Source organism: Elgaria multicarinata, chromosome 4 (assembly GCF_023053635.1).
Source record: "Elgaria multicarinata webbii isolate HBS135686 ecotype San Diego chromosome 4, rElgMul1.1.pri, whole genome shotgun sequence".
In the NCBI taxonomy this organism is placed as follows: Eukaryota; Metazoa; Chordata; class Lepidosauria; order Squamata; family Anguidae; genus Elgaria; species Elgaria multicarinata.
In genome coordinates this window covers 79,964,876-79,992,457 of record NC_086174.1, presented here as the reverse complement: position 1 = coordinate 79,992,457, position 27,582 = coordinate 79,964,876, and the positions used below count along the sequence as shown (strand labels likewise).

General features: G+C 40.2%; 1 protein-coding gene across 3 annotated transcripts in view; it reads left to right on the top strand.

Moving 5' to 3' along the window:
• The window catches only part of PDE7B (phosphodiesterase 7B), a 167,237-nt gene that overhangs the window by 68,560 nt on the left and 71,095 nt on the right, over nucleotides 1-27,582 (top strand). The window contains exons 1-2 of one of the 3 annotated variants that reach the window (XM_063124635.1): nucleotides 8,648-8,690; nucleotides 9,234-9,494. The exons of 1 other annotated variant lie outside the window; for it this stretch is intronic. In XM_063124635.1, the coding sequence (XP_062980705.1) occupies nucleotides 9,257-9,494 (238 nt within the window). In that variant the 5' untranslated portion in view covers nucleotides 8,648-8,690; nucleotides 9,234-9,256. Of the gene's footprint in view, nucleotides 1-8,647; nucleotides 8,691-9,026; nucleotides 9,495-27,582 lie in introns of those variants that run through there. One more of the 3 variants, XM_063124634.1, reaches the window with a different exon arrangement.

The following is a 27,582-nucleotide window of genomic DNA, read 5'->3' as shown; positions in this document are numbered from 1 at the left end:
GGAGGAAGAGGAAAGATGATAATACAAATTAATGTCATAGAAAATATGTTGAGAAGATGAAGGTTCACAATATTTTCTGGCAGTTTTGTTATATCAAAGAAGTTTGACCCTATGCTAAAGCTGTGAAGGTGATAAAAGCCATAGTCATGCTGTAAAATGGAGTACTGGAGCTTCATTCCTATCTCTACCTCCCAAACTGGGCCCTCCCTTCACGGTGCCGTGTTGGTGCCGCATTGCTCCTAAACTTCGCAGTTTTGCCCCTGTCGGTTTCCAGCAGTCATCTGGGTACTGGAGCTGCCCTAATCCTCCCCGCACTCTTCCTGGCTTCCAGCAACCTATCACCATCCACCCGGAACACCCCCCAGATCAACCACGGAGTAAGGTCAGATGGTGACCTTGCTCAGTCGCCAACATTTAACAATGCAGCTTTGTGGAAAAGCCCCACGGTAGCTTCAAATCTGTGGCAGCATCATATAACTGATGGAATGCCGATTCATTTGAACACATATTCAAATGAACACATTTGTTGAACACATATTGAACACATATCTTTGAACACATATAGGCAGCTCCCTGATTTCCACTTCAGGTTTAGAGATGAGAACCTCCTAGCCAGGAGTGGAAAAGCCATTTTCTATTCTCGGTGGAAATAAAGGTCATTTAGGGGTGATCAGCTTTTAAAATAAGACCATACTGTAAGGACATGGGGCTGAGATGGATACCTTGGAGGAAGCGAAAAGATGATAATATAAATTAATGTCACATAAAATATGTTGAGAAGTTGAGGGTTCATATTATTTTCTGGCAGTTTGTTCAATGCCTTTTAAGGACAGGATGTTTTTCTGGAACTAAACTGTTTTTCCTCATAATTATTTGCACCCATTTTTTAGCCCCAGCTTTGCATTCCATCTGTCAAGATTATTCAATCTGTGAGGGTTCAGAGTGAAGGCTTTTCTATTTTGGGCCCTCAGATTTAAAACTCCCATCTGAGAGAGACCAACTTCATCCTGGCACTCCAGACCTTTCATCAGGGAATGACTTTTTCTCTCACTTCAAAAAGCTCTTTGGTAAACGGTGCTGAATAATGATAGTTTGCTTCAGTAACTGAGGAAAAGAAGAATACTCTTATGTGTCTGGGTGGCCACTTAGGCATCACCAAAAGGAGGACACAGTTTTGCATAACATTTGCATATGCTAATTTATATGTATAGCTGTACATTTAGGAATAATTACTAAATGTGCATCTAATTACTATAATTTAAATTATTACTATAATTTAAATAGAAATAAAATGCATCTGACCATAGTGTGGATGATTGTGACCAGGTGAGCCATGGGCAACTTCAAGACCTCTGCATCCCTTCCCTTCTTATGGCTTTTTATCTTTAAATACACTCTGGATTGGTCAGTCTTTCTAATAAGAGGTCATCTTTAAATAGAGGACTGTCCCCTGTAAAAGAGGACAGATGTGGTGAGGAGATGACCTGATTTTTAACCTTTTATTCATTAATAGGAAGGAATCTTTCCTTAATGGGCACTCTACCTTAAAGGTACCTGATACCTGTGTGCAAATGGTTTACATGAAGGAGCTATTGTCTTGGGGCACTCCAATAGCACACTGTTTGCTTTGGGGAAACTGACACGCTGCTTTACCATACAGACTATTCAGTTGTTTATTTTTTAAAAAAGATTTGTGCTCCACCTTTCAATAAAAAAATTCCATGGTGTCTAACATCATAAAATATAATTAAAATAACAATAAACAAGTTATCTATTAAAACAACTTTATCTGTCCATAGATACAGTATCTTTTCAAGAACCAACTAAACACCTACCTAAAATCTATTAAAAGATGTGGAAATCAAGATTGTTTGAACCTGATACCTAAAAGAGTATTGATTATCTTAATATTGGACTAGTTCATAAAGTAGGTACTTCTTCAGTTACTCTTGGCTGCACTATGCTGAACTTCTATAGTTTCTAAGGAACTGCGAATAGAAGGACCCCAAGGGTTCTACTCCCACTAGAATTTTTCATGGTGAACTGGGGGAAATGCAACATGATACATATTTTAATATAATATTAAGTAATGTGTTTTTTAAAAGTTGGATGTATTTGGATTTGGACATTTGTTAGCTGATTTGGAATCCTGTTTGGAAATGGGGGAAAACGACAAAGAAAGAGTGATAAAGAAATCTGAGGAAAATGCAAACATAGAAAATGGGGAAGGAGTGAATCTAGAGCATCTTTTTCTGTAATCTAGAGTTTGGGGTGTTTATTGCTATTTATATTTGTATACTTGAACACCAATAAAGAGAGAGTTTGCCTTTTAGTTTCCATTTTGTGCCCAAACAGTAGTGTATAAAGCGATTGACTGTAAACTAGAAGAGCTCTTAGTTGTTTCATATATGATGACAAACGGGTTGCCTCTAGCATTTTGGCACACTGCGTGAACTCTGGTTTAGCATTCTTTCCTAGAAACCACTTTGCAGCAAGAGTAAATGGGGCATGAATATTGTAATAGCCAGAGGAAAGCAGTGAGGTACTTGTGTGCCTGTTTGCTTGGAAATGAAATGTGATGTGCCTGAGATATGATATCTTCATCATACTTTCTGCCTTTGACAAAAGAATGAGGCAATTCATTCAAAATAAAACATCTATCGATTAAAATTTTAAATATTTGGGGAACTGCATCCACTGAAGCTGAAGAGTACATCCACCACTTTTTCCCTTTAGTACAGACTTCCTCAATCTGGTACCCTCCAGATGTATTGGATCTGCAGATGCAACACATCTGGAGTGCACCAGGTTGGGGAATGCTGATTCAATACATAGAACTTTAAGGATTTCATTGCTGGATGTGATGAAAAGGCCAACCAAGTCTCCAACTGTTCCCAACCAATTAGGAAGCTCAGTATTGATAGAGATAGCTCACCCTTGTAGGTTGTCCCCAGCAAGGGTTGTATCTGAACATACAGTGAAAATCTATACTTTCCTGGCTTCTACAGCTCATTGCCACGAATAGACCATTTAGAGTAAAAGAACTATACCTCTATGCTTCCTCTTACTAGCCATAAACGTCTGAATAGGTAAGGAGTCCTGTGGCAGCAAAAGCAGTGGGGTGGAGGATTTCAAGGGAAATGAATATGGCACTCTCCTTTCTACACTGATGCAAAATGTTCTTTCCCCAAATAGTGTTTGCAATGGAGATGGAATCATTGTGCTTTGCTACATGTGGCATGCATTGTAATATATAATTTGCTCCTCAGACAGACTGATTCAAGACAGACCAAGGAGCCAGCACTAGGGTGGCCATGTATCCTCTTTTACAAAGCACTGCCCTCAATTTCAAGGGCTGTCTGGTCCAATTCCAGTTTAAAAATACAGAACCATAATAATAGCTTCATCCCACGTACCTGTTTCCCTTGAATTATCCCTACAGCGCTAAACTGTCAGCGTTGTTGTTGCTACCAGGCGGGAAGATCCTTTGCATATCAGGAAATGGTTTAAGGGGGGAAATGTTAAAAAAAAAAACATTAAAAAAAAACATTAAAAAAATCAATAGATGACCCAATCTGATTCAAATTTGGTATGCTTAAAGCTGTCCTTAATATCTATTACTGTGCCAATTTTGATGTCTTTATCTTTAAAGCTTATGCAGATGTAAGCATTTGTTTAATTTTTCTTCAAATCCTGCTCCTGCACCCCAGTGGCCGCTCAGATGATACACTCGAAAACTAGTATCAAAATACGGTGAGTCTTTTGCTTTTATAGCACAGTTAAAGCAGGATGCATGGGAGTACTTCACAATAAAAGCAGATTATAAGCTGGAAAACTTCGAAGTCCTTTGCATGCAATTCGCAGTGATTGCACAGTATAAGGCTGGTGTGATAAACCTCTAAGAGAGTTGCCCATCAACAGTTAGCATTCAGACAGAAAACTGAACAGGAAGGCACACAGGTCACTTGTGTCCCAGCCCTCCACACTATGGTGTGATGAACTGTATTTCTATTTAAATTATAATAATTATTTCTAAATTTGCATCTATACATATAAATTAGCATTTACAATTATTATGCAAATAGGTACCCTCTGTTGTCCTCTTTTAGGGTGATCCATTTCCTCATTTCTGGCAATTCAAAAGTGGCCTCCTGACTGGTTTCCTCCAAGGAAATGCAGCCTTCAAAGAGTGTACATGAGAGGTGCTGGCTAAACATGTCTACTCAGAAGTAGCTCATTCTTTTCCATTGCACTTCACTTAGCATGGGAGTGAGGAGAGGGTCGGGGAGCAAGCCTCTGCTTTTTCGCTGCCCTGCGCAGTTTATGGTATCCAGTTCTACTCATGGGACTCCACTCACCCAATCCCCAACTAATGTGGTTTCAGATGATGCCATTTGTCCCATGAAAGCATTTTTTTTTAAAAAAAAATGTATACACTATTTTACTGGCTATGTTTGCTGCAGGAGGAGCAAACCTGATTTCATGAAAATCCAAATTTAAATGAAATTGTCTCAGAAAATATCTCCGTGTAGATGGGGACTTGGGGTGAAATATTGCAGAAATCCTTGCATAGCAAATAGCTGTTCACCTCAGTTAGTTAGAAATCAAATGGTGGTAGAGTTGTTCAAATGACCTATTCACACATTATGAAGAACACATAAGGGCTCAAAGTGAGACAGGGACACTTGCTGGCCCCACTCCCCAAATCCCAGTGTAGTCAAGACCTCTACCCAGCCATTTTGAACAAGCTGCCCATCTGATAGAAGAAGAAATCCTTAATAGGATCCATGTTTACAATATTTCATCCCAAATAGGAAGATAAACGCTCTGATTTTAGACCCGCCATGGTTTAAAATAAACTAAAATAAAATAAAGCAACACTTTAATGCCTGCTCTCTGTAGTTCTTCTCAGACAACAATTTAGTGTCAAATCAATGCCAGGAAGGTGGAACAAAACTATACTCCCACCCCCAAACCTCGGTACATTGATTGGGTCTTCTGAACAGTGTCTACAGCTCATGGGTAGTAGGTAGTTTGCATGCTCAGAACCTTACATGTTGTTTTTGACTGCAACCCTCAAGTGGCCTTCTCTTCTGAAAGTTCATCCCACCATCACTAAGAACCAAACCCTGAGCATTGTCATTAACCCACATCCCTTGTGTAAAGAAAATTATACATCCTCAATTGGCCATATCCTATTTTTGCACATCTAACCCTCTGCCTTTTCTGTACACAATCACAGAAGTATCTCATTCTCACACCCAACATCAAAAGGCTTGTGCTTCCATTCCTGGGGTGCTGGTCACATTAGGAAACAGCTGACATTGCTGATTTGACCATTATTTGTTACGGACTCAAGTCACATGACAGTTCCAATCTAAAGTTGCTGTGGTTTCTACTGGCGTCCAGCACCAGGTCATGTGACATGCTGTCCTGCACTGAAATCAGCACAGATCAGATTTTGGCAAATACCTGCAGGTTTTTGAACTGCTCAGTCCTTGGGCAGGAAATACAAGAGTCTTCTCCCATCCCCACATAATCCATATCAGAGTTCCAGCCATAATGGGTCGGTGCAGCAAGAAAGTGAGGCAAGACTGGTCATTGTCACATCCATGCCAAGTAGTTGAAGTTTCAACTCTATTAGAACTCACCCAGCCTGTGGGGTTTCAGAAAGAAAGTTCTGATAGAGCTGCCAATGCTATCTAATATTTTAAAGAGCAATTGAAATTCCACTGATCTGGGACATGGCCGGCTTGGAGCGCTGTGTTTTATGAATGGATCAGTGCATCTGTGCAATGCTACAGAGTAGGATTGTTTTCTTTCTCCATACCCCTTTGTTCTAAAGGTCAGGATATCCTGGTGCTAACCACTACTGGAAAATAATATCATTTCAACAATAGTGGTATAATACTTAAGAACATCACTCTTTATGCCATTAAAAGGCTTACTATAACAAGGGTATATTCAAGAAGTAATCTAAGAACAGAGCATACTGGAAAACATTTGAGAAACTCTTAATAACACAGCCATCTTCTGTCTGAGGTGGGAACATTAAGGTTCCTTGGACAGTGGAAGTATCATGCTGTTGCTTGTGATGATTTTGGCATCAGCAAGATAAACTTGTATGTTCTGTTTTTTAAAACCTGAGGATGTTAAAATTCAATCCACTCTGTTTTTCCTCCTTCCTCTATGAATGAAGATCCTGTTTATTTGCACATGTATTTTTCTTTCTAGAGGAAAAAAGGAAAAGGAAAAAGACAATATGCTTAATTTTAGCCTAGCAGGAAAATCAAAATCAAACCATGGGCTGGTGAAATTAAAATCAAAGTTAAATGAATCTCATTTTTAAAAATAAAAATAAAGCTGTTCTTGAAAAAAGGCAGAGGGCTTAAAGGCTAGAGAGTGAGAGAGGTTCCCCACCCACCCCCAAAGTGCTAAAAGCAGGTTTTATAGGCTTTTGTATGGTTTTAAAACCCACAAACCTTTCTGATTGTTCACTGTCACCTCCGAAAGAAAGGTGTGTATACACTTCATGTGTGTACTGTGCTATGCAATGCCAATTTCAAACTACTTTCAACACTCTGAAAAATTATTTTCTGTGTCTAGTCTAACTTAAATTGTGGGAGAGTTCGAATATTTGGGTCACTAGCCACCATGCAAAACTATTAGCTATTTGGCAGTGAAATCATCTACATGATTACTCAAAGTAAATATCGCTGTGTTCAATAAAGCTTTTTCCTTTGCAAGTTTCAGATAGCAGCCTTGTTAATGCATTTGTATCCCACCCTTCTTCCAAGGAGCTTAGGGTAGTTTACATGGGTTTATCTTATTTTATTCTCGCAATGTCTGTGAAGAAGCGGACACCAGGAGATAGTTATTTGCCTATGGCAGCCTTCCCCAACCAGTGTACACCAACCTTGCTCCCTAGCCATTCCCAATATCCTTGCTGGCTGGGAATGATGAAGTTGCAGTCACCAGGATGGAGAATGATGGCCTAAGGGCAACCAATGGGCTTTATCCCTAAGCAGGGACTGAACCTAGGTGCAAGTCTCAATCCACTGTACCAGCCTTTCCCAATAACTGCTAGTGAGTTGGTACTGAATCTGTGCTGTCTCTGCACTATAGAAATGATATCACTGCAAAGTAAATAGTAAAGAGAGAAGGGCGTCAAAGTACCCATTCCAGACAAAGCCAATCACGAAGTCCAACTGACGTTTGTGATGGCTGATTTAATCTCTATTGGTTTAAAAGGAATTTAACAGTGGCAAACCTTTCTTAAGCTGGTACTAAAGTGTTCCTACAAATAGTTTATAATTTAATATTTTATGGGGGTATTTATTTTAAACTTTGGTAATCTCCCTTTAAATATAACATGCTCAGGGCATGGACAATTCAGTTTAAAGCCCAACAACAACAGAATGTAATCATTTGTTAACTGCTTTGAGGGCCACATGGCAGAAAGGTGACCTTAAAGCTCTAAAATAAACAAAAGGTCCTGTGTATCTTACAAACTAATAGAGTCCTGTGGCACCTTGCACACTTACAACTAATGCCACAATAAAATTTAATAGGGATTAGAGCAGGGGTGGGCAGAAAGTAGATTTCCAGATATTTTGGACCTCACTCCCAACATTCCTGGCCATTGGTCATGCTGGCAGGGGCTTCTGAGCATTGAAGTCCCAAACATCTGAAGATCTACCTTCTGCCCACACCTGGATTAGATCCCACTTCATGAGGCACATGTGCCCCAATACATTTCTCAGTCTTTAAGATTCCACAGGATTGTTGTTCCATTTTACTTGTTTCAGTGGGTTAACATAGCTACTTTTCTAACAAGGAAATGAAGACAAATGATGAGATGAACAAAAATTAATTATATAAGAATGATAAGGCCTTTTATAAACTAAAAATGTAATGAACTACATCCATTAATAAAAGCATTAGTTGCTCTGGAATTGCTTCCCTTCATAGGTGCCTGGCTCTTAGTGAAAAGGTTTGAAATGAACTCCACTGCATTTCCGCTGATTACACAAGTATCCACACAGAGCAGTGAGAAGGAAGGTTTTGGTTTTGTCTTTGAAGGTGAATAATGAGGACCTTTTTTGTTCTTTGTCTAATCTACTAGCCCACCCAATGGATGTCCTCACATGAACTTGCTTTTTCACTCAGGTAGAGTTCTATATTGAGAGTACTCATCTTTTTTATGCTCTTTAAATGAGCTCACAATGGAACTGAAAAAGAGTGGAATTTCAAGAGCTTGTTTTTTTTTAATTATTTGCTAGTCAACCAAGGCACAGTCTCTCCATCTCTTTCTCAGTTTTCTTTTAAAAACTGGAATTTTACATTCAAAACAAATCCGAGCAGTTTGTCAGATATTACGCCACCTCTGAATCTTGCTACTTCCCTGATTCATTTCATTCACAGTTCATTCTGGAATGTGAATCAATGTTATTTCCTGTCCAGCTGAAGGGCAGCTGAGGTTACAAAGTGGCTTGATTAATAGTCTGAGCTCCAGATTTGCTGAGATTGAAAACCAAACAACTGGGAAGAGGAAAGAGAGGGTTGGGACACTTATTTAATTGGATTGCTTTGCACATAAATTCAAACACGACCTTCTTAATATCCTCATCAGAAGGCAGTCATTAGCCGAACGGGAAAATGGCCTTGAGGACTAGGCCAGTCAGAGTGAGGTAAATTTCAGCTGGTTTGGGTGGGCTGCTCAAGGTATCTTCCCAACTCCCATTAAAAAAAAGTACAGGGCATTAACTTGGCAAGAAACTCTGTAGCTTAAAGCCAGCAGCTGTTTACATCATAGTGCCTAATTATCACAGAACTGGTAAATAAAAACTTTCCTGTGGCTATAATTGCCTGGTGGTCTCAGCCAACAGAGGAGGGGACTGGGGAGCAAAAGAAATGAAATATATTCCCAGTTATATATTTTTTTTCTTCTTGTTCCAGCTGTATGCTGGGATTAATCAAGGACAGTTAACTCGAAACCTGAGAGAGGGGGTGGCAAAGGAAAGAGGGAGAGCATTTGCATGCATCTGGAAGGCACAGTTTCAGAACACTCGCAGCTGGGAGACTTTGGAAAGCACATTTCTCCACGGAGTTTGTCAGTTCAACTTTAGGAGTAACGAGGTTGCTGTGAGCTTAGAAAAATCTTCTCTGTAGACTGGGTCAACGGTGTTTGGTGTTCTGATTCTTCCTGAAGTCTAAGGAGGTTTCCTCTCCAGCAGTAGCAGCCGCCGTTTGGAGGATGCCAGTCCTGAATAGGCTTTTCAACACATCGGACATGGGTAGGCGGTGGGGAACTGAGGAAGATCTGATGCCCCTGTCCGTGGGCAGCCTGCCCTTCTGTCAGCAGGGGATCCTAGCCTGGGAGTTGCCCAAGATGTTCAGAATGGTAAAGCTCCTTTGGAAATCAAAAAGTGAGCTCCGGGGAACGAAGCAGAGAGGAGCTCTGGAAAGTGACAGTGGTCTGGATACGTTATCAGGTAAATTTAAAATCTGTAATTTATGCAGGTGCATTTCTAATAGTCTTGAGAAAAATCAAAGCAGACAAGCTGCACATTTAATCATGTATCATCTGAAACAATGAAGTACATGAGGTCATTACCCCGAATGTGGGAAAGTCTTCTGAGGTGATGAAAAGTATCAGGATTGTGATGTTGGACTAACAAGTCAATTTACTTAAATAATTTGAAACAGCATTCCAGAATGTTCCTCCCTGACTGCAGTCATCCATGAAAAATGAAACAGTTTTGCATGGATCGTTAAGGCTGCAATCCTATGTCCACTTTCCTGGGAGTAAGCCACACTGAAGTCAAGGAGACTTTCTTCTGAGCAGACATGTATTGTGTGGTTAATTAACATGCTGAGAAGGAATCTCCTAAGTTTGGGATAGAGACCCAACAAGAAGGGACTCTCCTGACCTCCATATGCCTCAAATCCTCTGGGCGTCCAAAGAGGCGGTCTTGAAGACTATTCCCAAGCTTTGAAAATCTGAGCCTTCTTCAGTCCAAGACTCAAAATGTTCTAGACGCAAAGAGGGGAATGAGTGGGGGGGGGGGACATCAGAGGGAGCTATGAGTGCTTAACTTTGCCAGGAGTGTATCCAAATTCTCTTTATTATTTGTACATAAATGTTTGGGCTAAGCCTAAGGGGATAGGTGGGGGCAAAAGTCAAAATAAACAGCTTGGGCTCTTGAATCAAAATAACTTTTTTTTGAAGTAGTTTGGGTGCTTGAGCACTTTCAAAGACGTTACTAGTGCTAGTGCATTTTTGCAAACCTGTTAAATGCATGTATTTCCCCCCTCCCCCCAATGTACATGTTTTCAGTAAAATCTAACAGGTAACTTCTTTTTTTAAAAAAAAAAGTTGATAAAATTATCACAATGCATTTCTACAGTTCTTAGCATGATTTTAGGATGCTATTTAGTGTATTTATATATAAAGATTTTAAAAAATCAAAAAGGCAAATTTATCTATGTGACTGAGGGATTATATTCATGCTGACAGTCACTGAGATCTTAATTTCATCCACATTTTCAGATGGTATGGAACTATAAACCTATATACATTCTTATTGGCATAAAGGTCAGTAAAGTCAATAAGACACCATCGCAAAAACCAGTCATTTTCAGACATTTCTTCTGTGTTCCTTATCTTCAAAGTAGGGCAGTAACATTGGTTTTCAGATGTAGCTCTTATCTTGATTATTTTTTATTTAATCTCTATGTAGTTTGTTTGGATAAGGACTATCTGTGTCTAAGGTTTAGTTGCATGGTGGAAATCCAATATGTAAAAACAATCTGTATTGAATATTTATCTACTGACCTGCCTTTATTTTGATCGTGTCAGACTTGAGCTGTTAGACAGGCAATATAAAAAGTTCCAAAAATATATGAATTAGAATGGACAAGTCTATCAATTCCAGTTTCTTGCAGTTTCTCATTTTTTCAGTCTTAAGCTCATTCAATTCCACATAAGTTTGTGACTTTTAAAAAAAAAGTCCACACAAAAATGTGTTTGCACTTTCATGTGCATTTCTCTTTACATATGCATTTTTGTTTGCAATGCTGCCTACCATACACATTTTTCGCAAGCAGCCTTTCCCCCTACTATAATGCAATTTTATATGTCATTTTCACAAATATGTACACACCTCCCTAGTATATGCATTTTTCCCCTTTTTTTGACTGGAGCCCTGCACTGCAATATTCAGCGAAGTGCAAATACCAGTGGATAACTGCATGCATGTCTGTTCATGTATTAGTTGAGGAAATGCAAATTAGGTAGATTTGCATTAAAATTTGAAGTAAACCTATTTCTCTCCACTAACATGAATCGATATAACTGCAATATACTAAAACATTACAGAGGAAATAAAGGTAAGTAAAAGGGAAAGATATCAGAAGTGCTTCTACTGTTACCTTTCTACTTGGCATCTGCTGTACCGAATTTGTTAATGTTCAGTTTTTAAAGCCATAAAGAGATTTGTGCTCCTGGGCATATTCCTGGACAAGCCCATTGAGTATTTTTTTAAAGTTTATAACATATTGGGATACCCATCTCATTTTGGATTTCTAGATGCTAACATAAACAAAAATATTAGTGCTTTATGGGAATTTGGAGGAGTAAATAGCAAAAACTTCTTCCTCTGCCAATTTTTTTTTTTTTTTTTTTTGGCTTGGTACATGGTGTTCAGGTAGACAACATGAAGTTTTGGGATGCTTCTTTGAATCATCAAGGGGGGAACTGGTATCTTTGAAGGGCGCAGAATGACTTAAAGAGTATTTGTAGTGCTTTTGACAAGATGGCTTCTAGTCCACATGATATTGTGGTGAATGTGGAAGAAATGACTAGTTAGGTGGCTGTAGCCAAACAGTTGTGGTTCAAAATTAGTAATCAAAACAGCGGGGGCAAGGGAAGGAGGATTAAATATTCTGCTTTTTTTTTAAAAAAAATGTTCAATAGAGTGAGTATGGTAAGGGAGAGAATAATGTCAGCTTCCAGAGAAAAAGTACTATATACTTAATTTTTCAATCTGGGAGCAATTTATATTAAAATGACACTAAATTAGAAGTCTTTCCAGAGAGGTTATTTCGGGTAAAGGAAGGAGACCAAGCTGTGTATTATTTCTAAAGAAATTTGGCTTGGGAGGGAGGGAGGGAGGAAAATCTGAACAGGATTTTGAAATTTTGTCATTTTAGCTATTGAATATTCAGAAGAATGGACCTTGGTGAGAAAGGTATGAGCTAATCCTATATGAACCAGATTTTGTGAGCAGGTGAGGCAGGAAAATACTGGAAAAGGCTACTACTGGAGCAGGAAAAATAATATTGCAATTTACTTGCTAGAGCAAGAGAAAGCTTCTCCTGTTAATTCAAGAGAACATGGCTGCTTCTACAGCTTCAACTGGCTTTTGTACATTTGTGAGAAACATGTATCAGTTTAGGCAGCAGGTGCTTTTACTGTATTCAGTAGAAACAAAAAGTATACTAATAAAATATACATTGGATGGATACATGTTTCAGTAAACATCAGAAATTTGATTTCTTAAGATTTTAGGAGTCCAATAGGGAAAGTGTGTGTGTGTGTGTGTGTGTGTGTGTGTGTGTGTGTGTATTATGACAGGCCTTTGGAGAATAATCTGGTCCTCCATCTATGTTAAAGTCTTGTAAAATTGTCGTGTATTTTAAACGTTTAATGTTTTAATATTGTAATTTTTTAAAAAAAAATTATCATTATTTTAATTTTTGTACATTTCTTTTCCCAGGTTTAAAATGTATATGTTTTAAATTTTGTAAGGCTGCCTTGAGATCCAGTATTGGGCAAAAGGCGGGATACAAATAAATATAATAATAATAATTTTAAAAATCAGTAAATTCCAAGGACAACCAAGTGCCACTCATCACTGATTAAATGTGATTTCATTTTAGTCACTTACCATGAGCTAGTCAATAAATATCCAAAGCAAGCACCATGGCAGGAACATTTCCAACATTTACTGGCATATCTTAAGAAATGACAAAGTGCCTTCAATAAATTATCCAATGACTACATTTTCATTTCCATAATAAATCCATAAATGATTACTGCTGCCATTTACTTTGGTAGGCTGAAAGATGTCCAGAACTGTGAAGAAATTAGTTGCTTTCCCTGTATTGTCTTAAGACTTTTTTAAAAAAAACCAAGAGAATTATAGCAATCATCATCTGTTTTCGTTATCTTCACACAGCTTCCTTTAGTGATTTAACTGCCTTACTTCACTGTACCCTGCACTGTCAATTCCCTTTCAAACTACTTCTCCAGTGCCATTCATATGCATGAGAAAGAAAGGTACTAAAGTGCTGAATTGCTGGAGTGGGGGTGGAGGCAATATTTGCCAACTCCCCCCACCCTTTGCTGTCCCTGGCACCACCTAGGCCACTGTTCTAGAGGGTCCTCCAAACTTTCAGAGAACATTTAGAGAGAGGGTATAGGGGACAGTAGGAGTAGGAGGAATTGACCAAGATCACTTCTCCTCCCCAGCTTTCTCCCACTGGATCAGATAGAAGGAGTCCTTCTGTCCACAGGAGACAAGATTCTGGATCTAACCCACTAAAAACGCAATGTGTATAGCTACTGTTCCTAGAACCGTGGAAACTGCTGTGTCTAACAATAACACACTATGTTTAATGTTGACATGAATGGTTGTAAAATGGTGGATTCTAATGGAGGAAACATGAGGACCAGTGTATCCCTCATTCCTTTTCTGGAAAGGCAAGAGACAAATAAGATTCATAGGTTTCCAAAGAAGAGCATATCCACAAGAGGAAAGAATCTACCCCTGGTCTCAGCTCAAACTTCACATTGAGCAAACCATGAGCATCAGAACAATTGTCTAAAAGTCCTGGCACATTGAAGAAAAGCAACCTGCACTATAAAATGCAACAAGAATGAACACTTCAGTGGACATGTAAAACAAAATTTTACAGAGCTAATCCCAACATAAGAGAGCAGAATTTAATTCTGTGTTCCCAAAAACACTTAAAACAAAACTGGTTTAAGTCTGGCGCTTTGTTCTATGCCTCAGCAATTATCTCTCTACATTTCCTGCCTTCATATTTAAAGTCTTGATAAATCTTTATTTCTACCAATGGGAAGGACATGCACAATCACTACAAATTGCTATTATATACAGTAAGGATACAGAAGTGTGTAGTTGCTACTTTATTTTTCAGATGTCATCAGGAAGTGAAACATCTTAGTAGCCTCTCCCTTTTCCTGTATATCTTTTAACAACTCTACTGCACGAATGTTTTCCCGAAAATACGTCAACACAAAGAACTGCTGCTTTCTATCAGATGATTGAAACTGTTTAGGGAATTAAAAGAAAAATCATAACTGATCAACCTAGTTGTCATACACGTCATTCAATCTTTTGGAAGCCTACATTTTTCTGAAATCTCCTTACTGTGTATTCTCCCCATAAAACCCTGAGTGAATAATCAGTACAAGTTCTATTAAAAATAAACAGCTATCTACCCTATCTCTAGTGGGCTTTCATGCACCACTGGAAGAAGGGAGGCTCAAATCTTTGGAGTGGCCACCAAACAACGTTTTGCTTTTCTCACCATTTGTACTTGCTTCGTGAAAGTCACCATCAAGAGCTTAGTCTTCCGTTTTCCATAGACACTGTTGCAGGACATAGAGGAGACTGCAGCACTGATGGCTATGATGGTATGGCTATGTTCATTTGACTGAGCTGATTTTTCTTTCACTGTATCTGATGCCCTCAAACCTGAGTGGCAAAACCAATATAATTAAAACCATAAAGTTTAAGAAGTGCTATTTACATACAATTATTATCTTGATTAAGAGCCAGCTTACTTGTTTTCTTCCGCCATTACTATGGCTAGGACAAGCTCAGTCCTGGGCCAAACTATTGGCAAATCTGTTCAGCAGATCCAGAAGGCAGGCAAAGATCAGAAGCACAGTATTACCAGCCAAGAAGAAGGGCAGTCCAAAAGCAGGGTCTGATGGAAGAGCCTACAGCAAACACAGGCAAACAGTCCAAATCAAGCACAAGCTAAGGGAACGGGCTTATCAGGAGTCCAGGGTTACAAAGCATGAGAGATGCGCCTAAAGAAGAAATAGGATCAGGAAACCTAAAACTGAGCTAAAAGTGTTATTCCAGAAGCCAGGAGTTTTCACCTGAGAGCTTACATAGTCAAGTCGCCCAGCCCACACCCAAGTACAGCTGCAAGCCATAAGGTCTGGCTTCAAAGTCTCCCTACTTTGAAAGAGACCCTTGCTCTTGAGTAGACTGTTACCTTTGAGTAGCATGTTTGCAGCCTCCAAGTAGTGGTCTGTGCCTCCACCTTCTGATGCTGGCTCACTTTAGGCTGGGCAAATGCTTGGACAACTCTTCTGACTGTACAGGGAGGTACATCAGGACCTGTCTGGGGAACCACCACTGCTGGAGGACCTGGTGCAGCTTCTCTATCAATCTTGGAGGTGCCTGGGGTATCATCAGTATCAGTGGGCCTCACAGGGTCTTTAGACTCTACGGTATCAGAGTCGTCATTAGAAGAGTCATCCTAGCCTGGGTCTGCATCAGGCATGATACTTCCTTACTTCATTCATTCATTTCAATTTAACAGTTCGCCACATGGATTCCTTTTCAGGCAGTTACAGTTGATCATACAATCAACCTATTATGAGCCAGAACAAAAAATAAAATCATTGAAGTTGGGTGTTGTTTTTTTAAACTCACACACACACATACACATCAAAGACAACAAAAAACATTACTGGCATTAACAATGAAGAGTCTTGTGGCACCTTATTGGCACTGAATTTTATCTTAGACCCACATCGATATATAAAGCTACCTTATGTCAAATCAGATCATTGGTTCGTGTAGCTCAGTATTGTCTGTACTGACTGGCAGCAGTTCTCCAGGGTTTGAAACGGACCTTTTCCAGCCCTACCTGGAGGTGCTCCCAATTGAACCTACAATTTCCTCCATGCAAAACATGTATTCTATCATTAGGCTATGGTTCCATACCCTGGCTTGGATCGTACAATTGAACATACAGTTGAGTGGGAATGTGTTCATACCACATTCATGAACATTTTTGGGTTCAACTATAAAACGTACACAAAAGATTGCAGTACTTGAAAATATACTGATGAACCACTGTTCACAGAGACACTAAGTTGTATATGCAACTGCACACGGGTTGTCTTGTCATGCAAACCCGTGTTGTCTGAACTTTAAAACAGATCCTGGGTTATGCGAGGTTTGCTTTACTTTTGCATAATCCACGCTCGCTAGGTTTGCATGACACGGCTGCTCCTGAGCAGGGGTTGCATATTCAGAATGGCAGCCAGCCACTCCCACTTGCAGCAAGTTAAGTATCCAATGATGGGCTGTTACGTTGTGTGAACAGCCCCATTTTGAGTTTTCCCTTAATACATTTTAATGTTTGCTTTTTATGGATTGTTACTTACATGTTGGCAGTAAACTTTACAAAGCCTTAAATAATCTGAGAACACAATCCACAAAATTCTTTTGCTCCTGCTGCATAACCTCATTTATTTCAATTCAGCTTGCACAGGAAGGTCTGGCATTTATAACACAGTACACTCCTGCACCCTTCATGAATATGAGGATTATTATGATCAATTAGTATATATCCCCCTAGCCCTTTTAACAAAAAATACACAAGTTAGCTTAGATAAAATAAATATAATACAAAGTAAGGTTTGCTTTATTATGGAGAAGTTATTGATTCTGGTTTTACAGTATACTTGCAAACACCAACATTCAGCAGGCGGGGGATAGGATCTGATTTTGGATATATGTATTTATTTGTAATAATAATAATAATGTATATGATGCCATCTAGGTGCATGCTACTGTACAAAGAATGAGAGGATAGGCTGTTGACACAATCCCATTTGCAGAATTCTGTAAGGGAGGTATTGCTTGGTGTGTGGGGTGTTTCAAAAAACACCCTTGACAGAAAAAAAAATGTAGCAGAAACTGGTCTGTAGAGTGCTTTGAAGTTCTTTGAGTCCATTAAAGCCCAGCTATATCGGTGAGTGTCAAATATAGTCATGCCTAAAGATCAGCTTCATATCTTCACCTAGATTTTCTAAGTGGTTAAAGGTACAATGAAGATCTTTACTTTATTTTGACCAAAGGCTTTAGCACACTTACTACATGAATGGCAGAGTGGGGCAAAGGATTAACAGGGTTTCCTAATTATATGCTGCAAGTTGGGTAACAAAAGTGCAAAACACCCATTGCTAATTAAATGTTCATGTTTCTAGACCACATTTGCCACACAGACCTCACAAACCTTTCACTAATATTTCTGTATGCATAATGTACCCAGAAATGTGCTCATGTCTGGCTTTGCTTACAGTGGAGGGCTGGGAAATTATATGGTTTGGACAAGGTCAAATTACTGTAGCATTGAGGGGAAATTCTATATTTAGATAGCCAATCACACACACACACACACACACACACACACACACACAGAGGAGTACACTGTTTATGTGCAACCTCATGAATAGCATGAGTCATTAAAAAAATCAATTAGCAGAAACCTGAGGATAATCAATTAGCGGAAACCTAAGCTTTAAAACTTGAGATACCACCCACAATTCAAACTTTGTAAATCATTAAAAATATGTCTCTCTAATAAGAACTGGCCAACATATGATAGTTAACAGAACAGTCTGTAAAGTATGCTCCAAATCCAATTTACTTTGATGTTGATTGAATTAAGTGATCAAGAGCAATTTGTAGATTTTATTTATTTAAATTTTATCTTTAAAATTATCAAAATAAGCTTGGGCTTCAAGCTTTGCACTAGAAGATCCAAGCACATTGTGATCAAATAATGTGATTGGAACGTCCACAAAATACCACCACTTTACTATTAAAAATATTAAAAATGCTTATCTATCTATCTATCTATCTATCTATCTATCTATCTATCTATCTATAGTCTAATGGTATAAATGGACTTCAAGGTGAAATTACTAGATGGTGTGCTGAATGGGGAGGCAGCCGGGAATATTTGGATGACACTTGTGGGTAGGAGGAAAATAAAAGGGCAGAGCTAATTTGTTTTGCACTTGCCTTCCCCAGCCAGCAAAGTTCACAGAAGGTGCCTTTTGCAGAGTCAGTGACCTGATTCACACAACATGACAGCCCATGGGTTAAACAAGCGGGAAAGGGCAGACACACTATGTGAAGTATGCTCATCACTTCCTCTTTTACTCAGCAACCCACAATTGGCTCCTTTGTAGGTTGCTGAGCATGACGTGGAAACAGGGACCACTGGGTTGTTTATCCCCTAAACAACCCAGTGCTTTACCCATGGTTTGTTGTTGTGCGAACCAGCTCAGTGACTTATGTTGTCATTGTGATAATTGGTTTGTTTACAAATCTGGAAGCTGGCTTGATCATGTAGGCACCGGCAGCTGCCTAGAGCAGCACAACTCAAAGGATCTTTTGTTCTGTTTTTGTACAGCACTGGAGTTAACCTTGGAATTAATAACATAAGAATTGGGGTGGGGTGGGGAAATCAGCTGAAAGCTTGAAATGAATCACATCTGAACAATGTGGTGGTTTATACAAGAGTGTAGCCAGCTAATACCTAAAGCCCTTATGCATTGATGCGCAGCAGTTAAGACAGAAGGTCTGAGAGGTTTGTCAAACCGAAAGCTCCCTAGATCCCTTGAAAGGAGGAGTAAATGATCTATGATACATTATGTGAAATCCTTTGGAGGAAGCGGTGTTGATGTGTCACAGATGATCTAGGGTGGTCTGGTGCTGCCTTCTTGCTGTGTGGTATAGCATTCGATTTCCAGAGTTTTAGCAAAAAGCAGGCCAGCAGACCCTCAGTTGCTCATGACTCTCACGGCTTCAGTACTACAATTATGCAAAAATTAATCAGATCCGTGAATGTCAAATTGCTTTCTGTGCAGCTGTAGGCTTCCCTTCCTTTTCTGGACAGCATAAAATGGCCAACTTTAGGCAGAAAAGATTTGAGCTGGAGTGGCACTTTTCCAAAACTAACAGGAACTCGAAATAAAGCCCATGACTAAATCCACATTATTTAGGATCACAGTGGCAGCTTCTCTCACCAGTTTTACCATGTTTTTCCTCTGGTTTATTAGACCAGAGAAAAAACATGGTAAAACTGGACCTGCAGATTCCTACTACAATAGAGCTACATACATTAGAAAGCACTTTGGTTGGATGGAAATATATATAAGTGTGGAGGCCAAAGTGTGCCTATGCACACTTAGCCCAGGACTAATCCAAAATATTTGGATTCTGTTAGGAAGGAGATGTCCCATTTATTCTGGTGTAACTGTAAGCAGCTGTTGGCTTCAATCCACCAACTACTTAACCTGGCATGCTTGCACTTAAGCTGGCCTGCTATTGTCAGTTCAGAAGACTGACCTGTTGATAGTGACTTTACAAAGACATGTATCCAGACCTTGTCAATTACAGATAGCTACATGTCTTCTGGTGCCTGTAAATTTAGCAGCAGAAATAGCTCCCACTTTACTGGGATCAATGTATTGCATGCTTATACTCCTGCAGTCAAGTGGTTTCCCTGTTGATTTCTGCAAATGCACAGAAAATGCCATCATGAACTAAGGGACTCTGAGACTTGTAGTTCTTAAGAGACCAGAGAAAGGTACACTACTTTCCTTCTTTCAGTCTAGAAGTCCTAGACTTTCAGTTAAGAAATATCATTCTATACAGAGTTTTAGAGTAGTTATTTTGGGGAAATTCTGGGAAAGACAGGTTTCTTTCTTCTTTTAACTTACACGTTCAAAAAAGTTACACTTTTATTTATTTTTTAAAGTTTTTTTTTAAGTTAAAAGACAGCATCTGTAAAGTATTACTAGTTAAAGTTAAAAATTAGCAATTTCTTTAACTTTTTATTTAATTAATTAGTTAGTTAATTCCCATGACTAAGCTCAATATTTAGGATGTCTGTATTTCTTAAGTATTGTGTTACTTAAGACCGAGATGTTTAGAAGTATACAGGTAGAAAGGCATGAAAGGAGTAGCAATTAATTCCTTCAGTTTTGAAAAATGATAATGCTACAGCCATGAAAAATTGCACCAGGGAGATAGCAAATGTCTGCAGTACAAATAGAATTGTGAACACTTTAAATCATAAAGTCTGGTCCCTGAGCACAACTTGCAGCATGTAAAATTTAGATCAGGCAAGATGATAGAATATAATCCACCACTCCTTAGAGCAGGAGTATTAAATCTCTTTCAGCCTATCAACTGGATTGAATTTTTGACAGGCTCCCAGGGCCCACATTCGATGGTGGGTAAAGCCAAAGGCAAAAGGGTGGGGCCAGAAATATCAGCATATTTTCGTTTAAGGCTCTGACTGTCAGTAACAAAGCCAATGGAGAGGCATTTCAACCTTTTGGCATGGGGAAAAATACCCTACACAGAAGCTGGGCATCCACCAAACGACTGGTAGTTGGGGCATGGACAGCACAGAGGGCCGACTAGTGTTGGAAAGTCTGGTGACTTATGGCAGAGCTGCTTTATATAGAGAAAATGTGGCAATGCAGCATTTAGTATTGAGGCAATAAACACAGGTTAAAACGAAGTTCAAATCAACTTATTTTATTATACACATTATCAGAGAAGGCTATCTAACATTGTTTAATTACAAGCTGGGTATGTGAAATTAAGTGAGAAAAGGCATGAGATATGGTTACTTGCTTCCTTTCTGGAGAAAACTGCATGTTACTTTGTTGTTGCAGAGGAAGAAGTAAGGATGAATGGGAGGGAACAAGAAGAAGGAACTGATCATTTAGCAAAGACATTCTCTATTGCCCCCTAGTGTTTGGAAGCCTGCAGAGTTGCTCCTGTGCCCCACCCAGGAGGGCAGGATTTGGCTCCTAGGCCTGAAGTTCTTCACCCCTCCTGTAGCACCTTAAAGACTAACATTTAATATAGGATAGGATGACCTAGAGTCCACTTCATCTGATGTATGAACTGTTATTCTCAGTTTGTGCAATGGCCTTTGGGCATGGTTGATCTGGGAGTGAGTTTACCTGCTCAACTTGCAGTCCACCCCAGGCCTTGTTCTCCAGGCAATGTACTTCAGACTCTCACTACAGCATTTTTTATTATTATATACATGACAGGAGACTATCTCCTGAGGAGCCACACACCAGACTGTCTCAGCTCTAAGGCCTGCACAAAGAGGATACAGAAGCCCCACAAAGGCCTACAGAAAGGAAAGAGAAAGTAACACTTGCAAGATTATCTCACAATTGTCAGGTTGCAGGAGTGGAACGAAGCAGTGGGGTCAGTTGTCATGAAACGCAAAAAGTACTGTCTGTGACGATTCAAACTGAAATGTAAATGTAGGTAAAATAAGCAGAGCAAGCATTCACAACAGCAGTATCACTACTGAACTACACTCATTGCTTAAATTAATAGGTAATTTAGTGATCGGAATTATCCCGTGGTTAAACAGAACCTATTAATCAACAACCTGAAATAATTCCCCAGTCAATGAGAGAGACCATGGTGGAAAACAACTTCTCACTTAGTTGCAAGTCTCCGTATGGGGGAAAGGTAACCTGGCCCTCTGTATACATATCCTGCTATGTATACAGAGGACATTGTATCCTCCCCAGTAGAAAGACTTTTATTAACTGTTAGAGGAATTATTTCTATGAGTATTTCCCAGTCAGACTGCAATTACTCAAACGTTAACGTTTCTTCCAAAAGAGACATTTTTCCAGGCCTCTGGAAGTCAGCCACGAAATATCTGTGTTACACCTTAGGCAATGTTTTTCAACACATCTTGTGGATCACTAATTGGAGTTTTCATAGTACCACAAAATTACAAGCATTCCATTAAATCTGCACTATGGGAGTACATGAACAATATATTACATTTAAAACACAATTAATTAACATTTTTACACTGCTTCAAAAGTAGACATTTTCATGTTGCTTTTAATGGAAGAAACAAAAGAGTGTTACATTTTCCTCAAAACTTTGAGCTTCAGATGGTTCTGTAGTTACAATATTCCTATATATGCCAAATGTTAAATAATGAAGAAACTTTCATAGACTGGGTTCAGTCGATTGCAGGGGCGAAAGAAACTGTCATGGCTTCTTCCCCCACCCCTGTGCATAACACGTGTGTGACCGTGATTTGCACAGTGCAGCGCAGGTTGTTGTGTCGTCCAAACCTGGCACACTGTGTGGAGAGGTGGCTTCTTACCCACACCACAACCTGTAGCTTATAATAAGGGCTGTTGCATTGGTAAGAAGCCAACTCTGGCGTGCACTGCAGCAGGTTTGCACAATATGCCAAGCCACACTGCATCATGGATAGTTATACAAATCATAGTTGCGCATGCAGCACATGGTGAGGGCAGGGAAGAGGCCACAATGGCTTCTTTTGCTCTCTTAATCATCTGAACACAGCCACTTTTTTTGTGCAACTCGGTCTCTTAAATTTTGGGGCGGGGGCGGAATAAAGCTTTGTAAACAGTTTCAGTGATACTGTTTCAAGGGATCTGTTATTCAGGTGTCTTTCTGTCCATGTTACTAACAGCATGTAGGGAGATGGTGGGCCTGCCTGCACTTTGCAATGAAAATTGTTCTAAAGAATTAAAAGTTGGAATTGGATCCTGGGTAAAAACAAAGCCCTATGTGGAGAGACTGAAAGAACTGGGCATGTTTAGCCTTGAGAAGAGAAAACTGAGGGGAGATATGATAGCACTCTTCAAATACTTAAAAGGTTGTCACACAGAGGAGGGCCAGGATCATTTCTATATAATCCCAGAATGCAGGAAACGGAATAATGGGCTCAAATTACAGGAAGCCAGATTTCAGCTGGACATCAGTAAAAACTTCATGACTGTTAGAACAGTATGACAATAGAACCAATTACCCTAAGGAGGTCGTGGGCTCTCCCACACTAGAGGTATTCAAGTGGCAGCTGTACAGCCTTCTGTCAGGGATGCTTTAAGGTAGATTCCTGCATTGAGCAGGTGGTTGGACTCGATGGCCTTATAGGTCCCTTCTAACTCTACTATTCTATGATTCCCAGCAGAAATGTCTCTTGCCAGCTAGAAGATTTAGGTCCACTTGTGATGTACAATTCCACCCCCCTTGTTAATCCAAATGTTCTCCCTGGGATTCTTTTTGAATGACAAATAATGTGCACATTGATTAAAAATCATTTATAACCTCTGATTCACAAAGGGCAGCTTACAAAAGACCAGAGAACAATCCCCCCAAACAAATCAGTATACACACACACACACACACTAACATCCCAGGGTGGCAGCTAATGACTATCACAAAGGGGGCAGAAACCAGGAAGAAAACAAAAGGGAGAAGCCAAAAAATACAATTCGACTGCCAATGTCTGCTGGAACATAAAGATCTTCAGTTTTATACAAAATATCAAAACTTTGATATAAAGCCAAGCAGATCTCCCAGGCCATCCAAGTAGGGCCATCTCAAGTATGAATTAATCCACTACACATGCAGCACTTTTCTGACGTGGAAAGTACTCCTGTGTAGGAAACAGTATGAAACCCATGTGTGGATGATAATCTGTGGTCATTAGAATTGTAGCATTAGAAGGCAACTTGGAGATCTTCTAATTCAACCCAGTGCCCAATACAGAGTCTACTATGCAGGATGCAACTTTAGCATCTCTGATAGATGCCGATCCATCCACTGCTTTAATACTTCCAGCGAGGGAAAGTCCACCATCTTCCAAGGCTGTCTGATCCACCATTAGGAAGCTTCTGCAAATGTTTAGCCAAAATCTGCTCCTGCCCTCTGCATACATGTACTTGCTACATTCAGAAAAATAGATTTGGATCCTAAGATAAGTAACATAAGGAGGTTCATGGAAGGACACGTTCCTGTCCCTTCCTGCCTCTTACCCCTGAAATGCCTTTCTGGACATCCAAGAGTTCCCTCCTAAACACAGGGACACAGAGAGGAGGGAAGGGAAAACTCTACCTATGAACTTTCTTCATGGGAATTAACTTATTTTATGAATCAAGCCTAATTTATGCTTCTCCTACCAGCCCCCCCTCCCATGCCCTATTCCATATTGTTTGTTCAGGAAGCAGGCCCAGCCCAGCGCATCTTGACACCTCAAGCAGGGAGGTAGTGCCACTCCTGGTGCTGGTGCCACTGCCCCATTCTTCTGGAGTGGCAGATGCTCTTCCCCCTCCTTCCCTCCCTTTCTACTTGCTGGCCAGGGGGTCCTCCTGGCAGAGTTGGACAAAATATCATAAGAGATCCCAGCTGCAGGAGCATCTAGAACCTCTCATGATATTTCATCTGACTCTGCCAGGAGGCCCCACCGCTGGGGAAGAAGATAGAAGCAACCAGCTAGTGAACAGAGTGGTGGGCGGAAACCACAGGAGGTGGAGGCAATGGCTCCTCTTCCCCTCCCTACTTTCTTCTCTAGCCACAATGGGCCCTTTAGGTGGGGAGACTGTCGCAATTCGCCACTCTTCCCATTCTGTACCACCTAATGCACCCGCATCATCCCAAGCAATTGTACGGCCAGCCCTATCAGGGCCAGCCCTCTCCTAAGGGCTTTTGAGGGAGGGGGTAAAGGTGGCTGTAGGAGAAAAAGGGAGTGGGAAACTTTCTGCCTGTGTACTTTCTTAAATTAACCAGCCTTAGGATCTACCCATAGCTCTAAGCCATAGTTCCTTCCTAGATCAGACAATCAGATCTCACAACATACATGTACACTACACTCAGCATCTGAAGTCTTCCTCTGAGGAAGGTTCAGAAGGCAGCAACAAAGGAGTGGGCTTTCTTGATGGTGCCCCCACCCCCAATTATGGAATGATCTCCGCAATGAGGTCTGTCTCACACCAACATTGTTATCTTTTCAGTATCAGGGTAAGACCTTTTTCTTTTCTCAGGCATTTGGCAGCGTATGAGTTTTGATCTGGCCCTGCATTTGACTTATGGTTGATCGCTTTTAGTTGGTTTTAGATATATGTTCTCTCTGTGTGTACAGACTGTTTTGGGGTTTTTATCTAAATAGTTTTTAAAGTTTGTGTACTGTATTTTTTAATGGTTTTTAATCTTTGTAAACTGCCCAGAGAGCTTTGGCTATGGTGTGATATAGAAATGCAATAAATATCATCATCATCCAGCTTCTGGAGATTCACAGAGTCTGCTATAGCATAAGCAGCGGAGAAATGTGCATGCACTGCAGCTTTAAATGGAAAAGATGACTTGTTCATTTGGGCTACAGCTAGACCTATGTTTTATCCTGGGATCATCCAGGGTTCGCCCCTGCTTGAGCACTGGATCCCCTGTGTGTCACCTAGATGAACAGGTTTGACCCTTGGACGATCCAGGGATAAACCTTAGGTCTAGCTATGGCCCCAGAGTAGTGATTGGCTATTTCAAAAGCACTCACCAAGCCTTCATTGGCTATGTAGGAGCTTCTCTAGCACTCATACAATGGCATCAAAGCCAGGGGTGGTATTTCAAAAGAATCAAGGTCTCTAACATTGTTGGTTACTTCCTCTGATATCATTATTCTGTAGCTTTCCATGGTAATATTTTTGGCAGAAAGATTTTCAGTGGCAAACCCATCAACCCTAATAAAATACCAGTCTAAAATTGCCAGGACAAGGAGTGGGATGGTACAGATTTAGAAAGCACTGTTTATTTCAACCTCCCCAACTGTGTGATTCTTTCTAGAGTTAGACACAAATGTCATAGGAGAGAACAAACAGACTATGTACCAAAGCCTATTTAGATGAGAAATAAAGCTCTGTTTGCCATCAAGAACTGCCTCAAGATCTCCATGTGGTAAATGCTGCTACAGTGGGTTGAATCAGTTGGTTGATTTATTTGTGATTTATTTGCGTGCCATGTTTTGTAGTGATTTTGTTAAATCTAATAGCCCATTGATACTGGACACAAATAAGGTACTCTTAACTCAAAAGTTTGCATCATAAACATGATCCAGTTATTTAAAAAATGAGTCTGGTTCTCTTATCCAAAAGAAAGAAAGAAAGTCAGGAGGAGAAAGCTGGGACAATTTCTTCAGCAATGCATTTATCAGAAATAAACAGCTTTTGACAAGGAGAATAAAAGCAGTATGAATCCTGCTGGTAAGTGTAATCACAAACCAGGTCTATTTTTCACCCCCAGTGTTTTTCTCCTGCTTAAATAAAGATGTCTTAGTTCTGAGAGGCCTTAATCATCCATAGGCAGAACTTTTGTCATTGTTAACAGCAATCTTGTGTTCAGGCTTGCCCAGCTATTAGCTGAGGATGGGCCTCCTAAGGATTACCCAGACACCAAAACATTTTTCTTATGGACCAGTGTTAAAATAGGTTGCTGCCAAGGACTCGCTAACCAGTGCTATCTTCCTGTCTAAAATTGTTTCAAGATGGACCAATTTTCTGTCACAGATATAGCTGGAAATTGTTCTCATTAGCTAAATGGTTTTTAAAATAAAATAAAATGGGGGATGGATCTTTCAAGTTATAGAAGACAGTGATATAGCTCTCCTATACCCCATACTGTTTTTCATGATAGAATAAAAGCATTTCAGAACATGCATTTGGGACTCCATATAGCATATTTTTTTGTTTTCAATCATACATTCATCATTTGGATATCCTGATACTAGGGTTGAGCCAAAGGTAACCAGACTTTCTGGACAAGGGGAGGAATTTGTCACTAGAGACAGTGACTTGAGGGTGAGCTCACTGTGAACAGCAATGATTGTTGGCTTCATTTTTTCTTGTTCTTTAGTCCTCCCCCCACTGATCCAGAAGGCAGTAGAAACAACATCAGAGTTCCTTTTTCAGTATCCCAGCCATCATGTGGTTTCCACCATAATGTAGTGTTGTTCTGTGGCGTTGTGGCAGCTGCCACACACAAAAATGTTCCCCTCCAATGGCAGGGATGGGTGGGGCAGAATTTGAGTTACCAAGTGTGAGATTATTTATGGCAGCCCTTCACATATGTTGGACTACAAATCCAATCATCTTTGGCCAATGACCATGCTGTTGATGGGAATTGGAGTCCAACATATCTGAGGGCGCCAGATTGGGGAAGGCTTGTTTATGGATGACTTCTTAAAAAGGAGGGAATAAAAGCTTCATCCCACCTACACTTTTGTTCTGGTTCTCCCTTGAATTATCCCATAGCGTATGAAAGCTGTTGTTGTAGTTGAGCACCATCACACCAGCCTCTGTCTTGCTCCGGTGCACGCCCTGGGAGGGCTGGGCCGGGCTCCATGGCGCTCGCTTGAGGGCTGCCAAAGGAGGCCCTGCTCCTCATCTTTCTGCTTTGGTGCACACCCTAGGAGGGCTGGGCCTGCCCCGGACTCCGCAGCGCTCGCTTGGGGGCTGCTGAGGGAGGGGGCTCTGCTCCTTGTCATCCTTCCATGCCCCTAGTGGCCGCTCAGAGTTCAAGAAGAATTGCACTTTCCAAGGCACAAAATACATCACCAAGAGGGGGGAAAGAACCACAGTCACAGCAGGAC